The 10,425-nt window shown below is 42.9% G+C and overlaps 1 protein-coding gene across 1 annotated transcript; it reads right to left on the bottom strand.

Moving 5' to 3' along the window:
• Positions 1 to 5: 5 nt before the first annotated feature.
• On the bottom strand, positions 6 to 9,364 carry AMER3 (APC membrane recruitment protein 3; the record flags this gene model as incomplete). The annotated part of the gene is made up of 2 exons (XM_026036379.1): positions 9,314 to 9,364; positions 6 to 2,987 (listed from the first exon to the last, which is right to left on the bottom strand). A coding segment is annotated over exon 2 (2,961 nt), but the record flags the coding sequence as incomplete, so codon positions are not given.
• Between the last annotated feature and the right edge of the window lie 1,061 nt (positions 9,365 to 10,425).

The raw sequence follows: 10,425 nt of genomic DNA, 5'->3' as shown, positions 1-10,425 counted from the left end.
CGCGGGGACAGGGCGCTGCCACCAGCCCATGCTGCGCAGGGGGCCTCCGCATGGCTCCACACGCCGGCGCTGCCTCGCCCGGCCTCCGCCTGCAGCGACTTTGCCAGGGAGAAGCTGGTGCTGTGTGAAGCTTGGGAAAAGTCAGATGGCAGGTCAGAACAGACAGAGTTAAATAGAGGTAAAAACGTCGGCCGGCTCAGAGCTGGAGGAGAGGAAGAATCACTTGGGCTGAGGTCAAGCGTGAGGTCTTTTAGGTAGGAGAGGGCTTGATTATTTATCTGGGCGTATTGGAAATTTAACTTGCTCCTAGTGACCTCATCCAGTATTCTTGCTTTACTTTCCTGATCCTCGGAGCAAATTTGCACCCCGTTTTGCTTCAAGTGATACATGCTGCTGGCTCTGAGACTTGTTTCATAACTATACTGATTGGTGCAAGGGAGACTGGAGTAGTCTGACCTATGGGCAATGGAGCTGCATTCATTTTGTAGCAGTAACTTGTTTTGGTACTGCGACATCTTACAAATGATACTGTTCATTTCATTTCCGAAGTACTTGTCCTCCAGGTGCTGGTTTTCATAGCTGATTTTTAAGGATGTCACTTGGGTTACACAGCGCTCCAAAAGCTGCACGATGTTAGTGCTGCCCTCCCTTGAAGTGGGGCTGATGTAGCTCTGAAAGTGTCCAAGGGGAAGAGGCTGAAGTGGCTTGTCACTTGAGACTGACAATGAATGATATAGTGGTTTCTTTGTGTCCTCCCTGTCCAGGGGGGCCAGGGGTGAGGTGGCAGCAGTCTTGTAGGAATAACATGAATCTATTTCATGGCTATCATTTAACAAAGGGTTTTCAGAGCTCTTGAAGTCATGGTCCCTGTTCAAACTTTCCATCAATGTTGTTTTTTCTCTGGAGGTCTCACATCCCTTTGAAGCTGTCATCTTCTCATTCTCAACTGATGATACCTGCAGATCATCTCTGTTGGCCTGTGACTGTGGTGCATAATGTGATGTTCTGGTGGCTTCCAAAGCCCTAGACATTGCAGGTGAATCCTTGTGGTGATTCCCTTCCCTTTCATGGATATCCAAGTTAGAAGTGTTAGGGCAAGAGTCTAGGCTGTAGTCTTGTTCAGCAGCGTCGACTGAAGAGACCTGGGTTGCCTCTTTGCTTTCATCCAAAGAGACCTGCAGGTTACATGTCTCAGGGTCTCTCGTGCTTTGTTTCTCCTGCTGAGTTTCTGTGCTCACTTTCTGCTCCAAACTGGGGTTGGGAGCGTTCACAGTATCATCAGACTTTCCTGGCTGTGACTGAGGACTGTGAAGAGAGTCTGGGGAGGAAACGAGCCCAGTGTGTTTTCGCAACCAGTTTATTATCCCCATGGTCAGTGAAAGTTCAGTATCACAGAGCTTTAGCAAACATTCTTTGCCTTTCCATGTGCTGCGGAAAAAGCCCTGGCTGATAATGTCTACAGCTGGCTGGGAAGCCATGTTTTCCTCTGCTCCAACATGGAAGCTGTAAATGGACAGTGGGATTTCAATGGCTTGTTCTGAAACACTTTCAGATGTGCACAAGTCATCATCTAGGACTGGGTCTATTTTCACGTCGTTTGGGTCATAGAAGAGATCATAAAGTGCATCCCCGCTGTAGCTGTCTCTTGGAAATTTGCTGGGGACGCCCGGGGTTTGAGCTTCCTTCATTTCTTCGTCTTGGCTAGGAGAGAATGAATCATAGTAGCCTTCATCGCTTGTGGATGTGGATTCCTGGTTGTCGCTTTTCGGTGTTCCTGTTTCTACAGAGCTTTCTTTGGAATTGTCATCATCTTTTTCAGGTGACACCTGGGAGTCTGGCAGAGATGTAGCTACCTGGTTTTTAGCCTTTGCCACATCAGGACTGGGTGTCTTCAGAAGCTTGTTATCAAACAGAGTACTCTGATGTAACCTCACTGACTTGTTGATGCTGTCCCAAAACTTGGAAAATTCAACTGTCTCGTTCTGGCCAGGAGAGGCCAGCTGCTCCACACCGCCTTGGAAAGAACCCATGCTGGGGCTGTCTTTGTTTTTGGCTCGTCTCACCAGAACATCTTTGCTGTTCTCCAGCTCCAGGTGAGCAGAGCTCTCGTCAGCAAAGATCTCCCCACAGCCTGTGAGGGAGTCAAAGCTCTTCAGCGAGGCAACATCTTCACACAGAGTGTTGCAGTAGTCATAGGAAGAGTCGGACTGCAACTCGCTGTCCGAGCAGTCCTGTGACAAGCAGTCAGCTCCGAATGCCTCTCCAGTTTTGAAAAGATACCTTGCAAGGCGTCCCGGCAGCTCACCCTTGCAGCCTGGAGAGGGCAGAGGCTTGTCCTTCTCAGCCAAGAACGTGAGGCCATCTGGTTTATTCTTTCTTATGTGAAATATCTCTCTGAGGCCTTTTTTAGATCTCTTGAGGGAGATCCTCTTCCGGGGAATGGTTTTTGCGACAGCTGGTACAAAAGGCATCTGTGGTACAAAGTTCCTGTAATCTATCATCTGCTGGCTGCTGCACGCAGACCGGCTGTGGCTGACCACACACTCCCTCTTGCTGCCACCATTGGGCACCCCAGAAAAGCTGATGCTGTTGACAAGTCGCCCCCTTCCTTTTCCAGAAAAACCTTCTTCAGAAGCTCTGCTGCTGGGGCTGCACTGCTCTGCCTTGTCTGCCTCGGCAACACACTCGTGGGTTTTACTCTTCCGCACAAGCTTGTAGGAAGAGACAGAGGATTTTTCCAAGCTGTTTTCACCAGGCCCATTCCTTGCTGCTCTGCTAGAAAACCTGTAGTTCTTGTGTGTGGCCAAACATGCCTGTTGGACTTCAGCTGCACTCTGGTGTGCCTCTGGGATTGTCTTTTTGTCTTTTCCCATATCATCCTTGTTTACAGGAAGCATATGCACCAATGGTGCTTTCTCATGTTGCACACTGGATTTTATGAAGGTTTTACCTCTCTTGAGCTCCATCTTGCTTTATCACATCTGTTTCTGTGAAGAAAATGAACAAAAATACAACTGAACTTGGTGGCTAGCAGCGTCTGCTCAGCTCAAGTACCACTTAATTCCAACAGAAAAAAATCACTGTTATTTATCACAGAAGTGTAATTTTTGATTTACAAAGACCAGTGTAGTACACTGAGACACTGGCAGAGAGAATCTTCACTGAGCATTGATTACCTAGCTTCTAAATACACTGCCTTACCTGTGCCACTGGCAGCTTTGCTCTCTGCCTATATGACTTAGTTTTGAATCTGTTCTATGTTTCTGAACATTTAATTACTCCATACTTCTTTTTAGCTATGATGCTTTTAATTTTCTAGCTATTATTTCAGTACACAACATCTGATTCTTTCTGACGTATGTCAGCATGAGTCACAAGTACGGCAGTGGAGTTATCTGAGGATAGGGTAGGGATGAACCAGATACTTCCTGAAAAGCTCCTAGAGAAGGAGCCAGACTCTTGCTGAGTGGGAAACAGGGTTAAAACTCCAAGTCCTTTTCTTCAAAGAATGTGCTCAGTTCTTCTTAAATGAAACCTCAGGTTGTGATTTATCTTGTTTTGCATTGCTCAGATAAAACTAAAACCTCCTAGAGCTGGGGAGCTCTGAGACACACAAGCAATGCAATGCAGAAGCTAACACGCGCTGACAAACCACGTGTAACAACACTGACTGAATGAAAAACTACCAGCACTCCCAGGAGTGCTCTGAGAGTCAGCTCACATTCTTGCATCCGGGGACAAAATCAGCAAGGATGATTTTGAATTCAGTGCTAAGTCTGGCTTTTGTTTACTCTTAAAATACAACCTCCTGTCTCTAGGCTCCAGAGACTTTCTGCAGCACCTCCAAGGTGTCTGTGTACCGGAGGGTCTCACCCCCAGCGCTTCTCCATCAGCTCCACTTGCTCCATCAACAACAGACTGTTTCTCAGGAAAGCTGCAAAATGGCAGGTGGTAACAAATGTTTACTACTCAGTACAACTCACTAAGACATGATAGAAAGCTTCAGGGTGCAGTAGGAACATTCTAGGTTAAGAGTATAGAGTTTATGGAAGACATGATGGGTGGTGATACATGAGGGGTCTATCAATATGACTGGTGATAGCACGTTTGCATTTGAGGCTACATGATAGTATTGCCGATCAGCCTTAATGAAAGGCAGTAAATGTTTTTACTATGCTGTCAGATATCTGGAGTTCACCAATGCTGCAGAAAACCTGTTTTGCATATTTAGAAATAGGTCACTGGGACATGATTACATTCCTTTACTGCAAAGCACAGTGTGATTTAGAAGAAATTTGCTGTGCAGAACTCCATCAGAGCTGGGAAAATGGTCAGAAACAGCTGACACAAGATTTTATACCAACTATTAATAACCCTCAAATTAAGGGCCTGATGTCTTAGTCCTTTGCAGTTGCAGAAGTAGATCCTCAGCCTGGCAGGAAGTCCTGCTGCTGGGAAGCTCCTGCCGTGGCAGTGACAGGGCAAATGCTAACATTACACAAATGCTCTGCCTGGAAAAGCTCCTGGAAGTCCTAGGGCTCTTTCTGCCTGGCCTGAGTATTAGGCAAGCATCATGTTTGTAGGAAAATGTGCACTTGAGGTGAAATTAACATTTTTCTGTTGCTCCCTAATGAAGCTTTTTAGGGATGGATTTTTTATTATTATTATTAGGCATGAAACTTAATAAAGCTAGAAGTTCAAGACTTTAGGAGATAGTTTTTTAGGGAAAAGCAAAGTATAGTTTGAATCCTGTCTCCTTAACAAGGAAAACAACGGACTGCCAATTTGTGAGCTGGATCTAGAAACTGCAAGGCGGGTTCTATTTCCTTTTTAATTGTTCTTTCCCTTTTATATCTTGGACTTAGATTTAATATGAAAGCCCAAGTGCCCTGAGCAACCTAAGAATACATATAATATAGCAATGGAAGACATACTGGTATTTGCCTCTGGCACCAATCATCCTGATAGAGCTAGTCTTTTAAAACACAAAGGCAGACACTTTTTAGAGTTCTTTTGCATCTGTATGGTTGATTTTCAGTTTTATTTGATGAGGAACTATTTTTTTTTAACTACTTCGCATAAAACCATCATCTTCATCATCTCTTCTTTTCATTTTTCCCCCAGGATTTATGCCAGCCTAGCTATTATCTAGTTTGTTATGTCATCCTACTTATCTTGTTTGAACACTGGGACAACTTTGGGAATCCTCTCCATTATTCCAGGCTCTATTAAATATGAACACCAAGAGAGGGATCATCTCCTTAGCCAACTCTTTTACAGCTCTTAAGAGCAAATCACCAGAGCCTGCATATTTATTAAAATATTCATCCCAGATGCTGTTTTGTAACTGCTGTGCATTCCTCTTAGTCTCCGTATGATATGCATCTTGCCAAATATAGAACAGAAATATTTATTGAACGCAGCTGTCTTTTCTATGTATATTAATACATTTACAATTGCGTGTTGTATGGACTATACCATTATACCATTTTTTTCTTTTCTGTCTTCAGAGACATAGATTGTTTCACTAACCTCAAAAGGGTATCAGAGATGTTAGATTCAGGTTAAAATACTGTAAGGGAAAGTCACAGTATATTCCCCCAGTGGATATGTGAAGCTAATGAAAATGCTGTGAAAATGATTCTGGGAGCTCATAAAATGGTACATCTTCTCTGGGATTTCTTGCCCTGTGCACTCAGCTGCACTGTTGTCTGTCTCTGCTCCTTTTTAATTATCTTCCTCTTACATTCAGCTTGGAATATGTCTCCTCTTCCATAGAGGTAAAGCATATGTGAGGGACTGATTTCCACTTTTGCAAGGGAAATATATTTTGAAAATTCAGTTCACTCCAAAGAAGAGGATCTTGTGGAAACTGGCAACCAGCCTAGTAAGTGTGACTTGTTATGTTTTTAACAAGTTCTGGATTTATTCTCATTTTTGTTGCTTGGTTTCCTTTTTTGCACCAATAAGACTATTTATGGAACCACATTTATATGGAGAGCATCCCTGAATCTTCTCCTAGGCTATAGTTTAGTTGTGGTTTACCATGATGCTAAATGCAGAAGCCTTAGTAAACTCCATCTACAGTGAGGTGCCTTTTTGATAGACTTGATCATAATTGCTGCACACTCTGAGGCTTTTAAAAGCTTCTAAGCAGGCTATTAGATCAGGCTTAGAGTACAGTGGAAATAAGATTTTGGCATAGATTTGGATAATATTGCTCACAAAGTGCAGAGGTACTTGGTGGTCAAATATATACCATCTGTGCACAGGATCTGACAGCCTTGTCAGAAATATGGAAGGGTTTTACTGCATCTGCTAAAGTAAAAGAAAATTCAGGTTTGAAGAGGAAGGTGCACTGAAGAGACTCAGTTTTAGGACAGGCAAAGCACCTGCTTAAAGTCCTGGGTTATGAGGACCTGAACTAGATTGAATTAGCTAAATGTTCTGGTTAATAGGAGCCGTAATCATATGTCCCAAATTCCACCTAAGCCCAGATCAGCAGGCAAGGAGGCCTCAGAAGAGTGTGGTAGAGCTGGACTGGACACAGGAGGAAGATGGGTGGAGGACAAGTCAAGCTGTCTAAATATAGCCACCAACACGTGGGTTGGAGATGGGGCCAAACTTGCCTTTCTGTCCACAGCCCCTGAAGTCTTCTGTCAGACTGGGATTTGGCCACTTTTGTGGGATTTTCCCACCAATTGCTTTTTGGAGGAAGATTTCCTTTGACTTTCAGGGCTAGTGTCATTTTAGTTTATCTCACAGTGGAAGTCGTTTGGTTAGGTTATCTTCTAAGAAAATATGAAATATCTAACAAAAGATAAAATAAACTTCACTTTAATCTGCCATTAGCTAAAGTGCCAGTCCTCTTGGTTGTAACTCTAGGAAGATCAGCCCACTGAGAAATTAAGAGCATTTGCTTCACTGCACAGAGAGAAAAAAAAAAAAAAGGGATTACAAGGAGGAAATTTAAACTAAACTCTCTGGCTCTTGGAACTTGGGCTCGAAATCGCTTTTGCAACCATAACTATAATTATAGTTCAGTTATTCCAAAATCTGATCAGCTGCCTGATTTGGAGGACTCCTGCTTTTTTTTTTTTTTTTTTTTAATGTGCAATTTACATATAATTGTCTCTCTCTTAGGAATAAGAAAATTTAGTGTACAGCAGTTGTTTTGTAGAGGACATGGGCATGCTTTTCCCTCTTTATATTTCATTCATTCTTAAAAAAATGGCCCGTTTGAAAGCTCTACCTTGCTAAGCAAAATTCTGCATATGACTTGGAGTCTAGTTTTGCCTCACTCCTTTCCTAATAGTAAGTAAAAGCTGATCAACCTGAACAACCTTCTGTACTGAATAGTTTTTCATATTTAAAAAAGAAGGAAACAGCTCTATTTCCACAGCTTCTGTGTTTTAAGATACAAGTTTGGAATGAGTCCAAAATCCCTTTTTCAGAAGTAGCTTCATATCAGTAAGACTTAAGATCCTTTGTATCAAAATTACCTCTGAAATTTTTACCCCTGCTCTCCAAGTGGTAGCACATTTACATTTCCTTGAAATATATATCTGGTTTGCGCATTTGAATATGTATTGTGCTTAAAATGGAAACACCTTAAAATGTTCCATTCTAAAATATTTCATGAAGAAATTGCACAACGAGAAAGGAAGAAAGACTGAGCACCCAGGATGAATTCTAGGGCTTCCTTACCATGGCTACTTAACTCAGACAGGATTTTTGCTGGGCGCCAGTCTCACATCTTGAAACGCATAAACAACCAACTGTGCAGTGCTGAGAACATGGCTCCTTTCAAAATCAATGGATGATGCTAATTTTTAATGCTTTGGAGCTGCTCAATTAGCACTGCATAAGAAAGCGGTTTTTCTCCCAGGAAAGAGGGGATATTTTTGGAATCTGACTTTATTTACTTTCATGAATCTTGACTCTCTAACTGAGGAGATAAATTTAATACCGGAAATGCTTATGAATAGTGATATTATATATATATATATATATATATATAAAATATATATATCCTTTTCTGTTAGTTGCATTTTTAATTATAAAACAGCTTCCTTGTTCAAGAGGAGTGATATTCTGCCTGCAATTATTGTAATACTGTTTCTTGCAAGCAAATGAATGTAAAAGTTCTTCTAGCTGAAACCAAAATGGATTTTAAAGCAGTTCTCATCTTCCTGTGTATACTGCTTACTCTGCTTATCCCCATTAGCAAACAGAAAAGAACAGGGTGGCAACGGTGGAAGATGTAAGCAGGGACAGTCATGACTCATAAGAATGTTTGTTTTTAAATAAACCTGTGTGACACACAAACCTGCATTGAGATCCTGCCTGTCTTCCGAGTAGTACTCTCTTAAGCATCGGTGGCAATATCTTACCATTCTCCTTAATCACCTGCCTCCCTTGGGTAGCCCAGGATGCCCAGTTATTTGCATTTGCATTTAGGTCAGGCAATGGCTTTCCTGCTAGGAACCAGGAAAAAGCACATTACCTTGCTTTTCTTAAATCTTAATTCCCCTGAGCACACAGAATAAAATCTTACACTCCCCAGCAGAATACTAGAAGGATGTGTTGTTAAAAGCTTAATCTTATTAGCAGGGGGCTATAGGAAAGTCTGAACCTTCAGTTAAACCTTACTGAAATAACACTAAGGCATTATCATAGTAAAAGTAGGCATTATCATAGTAAAATTAGCCATGTTTCTATTTGCAGCATGCAGTGGCGGTGCATACGAACAGGAGAGATCGCCGGGGGAAGAGCAGCACCCACCAGCGGGGCCGAAAGGAGGGTGAGGCCGTGACAAAAGGTGGCTCCTTCTCTGCCAAAACCTCTTCACCCCTCGCTCAGTTTTCTCCCATACCTGAGGCTAAGAGAATTGTAACTGCCTGAAATATTCTTACTGTGCTTCACGGAACAGCAGTGTAAACTCCTGCACAGGGAGTTACTGCTTGTCTATTGCTGGGGAAGGCAGCTGAATTCCTGCTGTGGACCTGAAAGGGAGATAGAGCGTTTATTACTCGCCGTGCCAGCAGCCTGTTGTACCAGGCTGCAAGGTGTTAACTTAACAGCTCTGGCCGTTTTCAGTGGCATATTACTTGAAAAGGAGATTGAATGCGCATTTTTACAAACAAAGGTGCAGCTTAGTCAGACGTAAGGAAAAATAAATAAAAAGCAATCCTTCAAAAATGAGCAGGCAACCTAAAGTACTAGTCCCTTGTAGTCCCAGTGAGTATTAGAGCAAAGGAAATGTCATTGCACCAAAGCAGACAATAAGGCAAATCACAGAAATCCTACTCACCATGTTTTATCACTGAGCAGAAATCCTCCCTCCTAGCCTTGCTACTGAGGCTGGTCTTTATCCAGAGGCTCCTGTGATGCTTTTCAGATTCAGAGGGGCTGGACCACTGCTGCTCTCCACTGTTATTCTCCACCCCCTGTCTTTCCCTCCTCCTCTTTCCTTCATCCCCACCCCCTTATTTCTCCTGCTTGTAGCTTTTTCTTACCCTACATAGATCTAGGCTTCCACATGTAGCTTGATTTAGGAAAGATGCTTATTTCAGCCACTTGTTTGGTATCATGAAAATGCCTCCATTTCTAAATGGAAAAAAGCCATCAAGTAAGCTCGAGAGTCCTGAGCTAGCATTTTGGTTACTCCCTATGTGACAGCTTATTAAAAAGGGAGAGCACATCCAAAATGTTTGCATTTTTCACAAGGATTTTTATTTCTGACTAGGATTTGAGAAACTAGCCCTAACAGATATTTCTAGGTTAGTGAGATGTTTCCCTGTGCTGTATATTCACATTGCTTAACTGTGCCACCCTGTGAAGTAGTAGTTGGTAAGGCTTTTGTTAATGCTGATGTAAGAGGTGATCTCATGTGATAGCAAACTGGCTGGCAGGGGAGAGAGCGAATGTTTCTGCCCTCTAGAGCTAGAATGTCTGCTGTTTGCCTTACATTGCATTCACCAAAAATGATTTATTGTTTTCTCTGTGCAGTCAGTCCGAATTCTGCTTCAGTGTGTAGTAAAGTCAAAATCTGAGGCTTTGCCATCATTCCTTGTCATGGAGATGTGTTTATAATCACCACAGGTGCCACAGCTTTAAGCACACTGAAGTGTAGTGCTGGTGTCCCTGCCCCAGCCCTTTCCTCGTGGTGCTTGCTCGGCAGTCCCTCCCTACCTTCTCCTTCCTGATTGCTGAAATACCTCTGCTGAGGACACCATAGGGAGCCTCTTCAAAGCAAGAGAGTATATTATAAAGCATTGGGTTGATCCACTGCATAGCTTTGTTGTGAGCTGCATTTTTAGAGCTGTACTCTAGGATCCTGCAGTACTGGGTGCACACTGGTACATCTGCAGGCACTTTACCCTTCTGATAGGCGGGCTAATATCTGTAGTGCTTTGAAGCAGT

This window comes from Nothoprocta perdicaria, unplaced genomic scaffold, assembly GCF_003342845.1.
Source record: "Nothoprocta perdicaria isolate Ctin4 unplaced genomic scaffold, notPer1 scaffold_177, whole genome shotgun sequence".
NCBI classification, from domain to species: Eukaryota; Metazoa; Chordata; class Aves; order Tinamiformes; family Tinamidae; genus Nothoprocta; species Nothoprocta perdicaria.
This window is presented reverse-complemented; position numbering and strand designations above follow the sequence as displayed.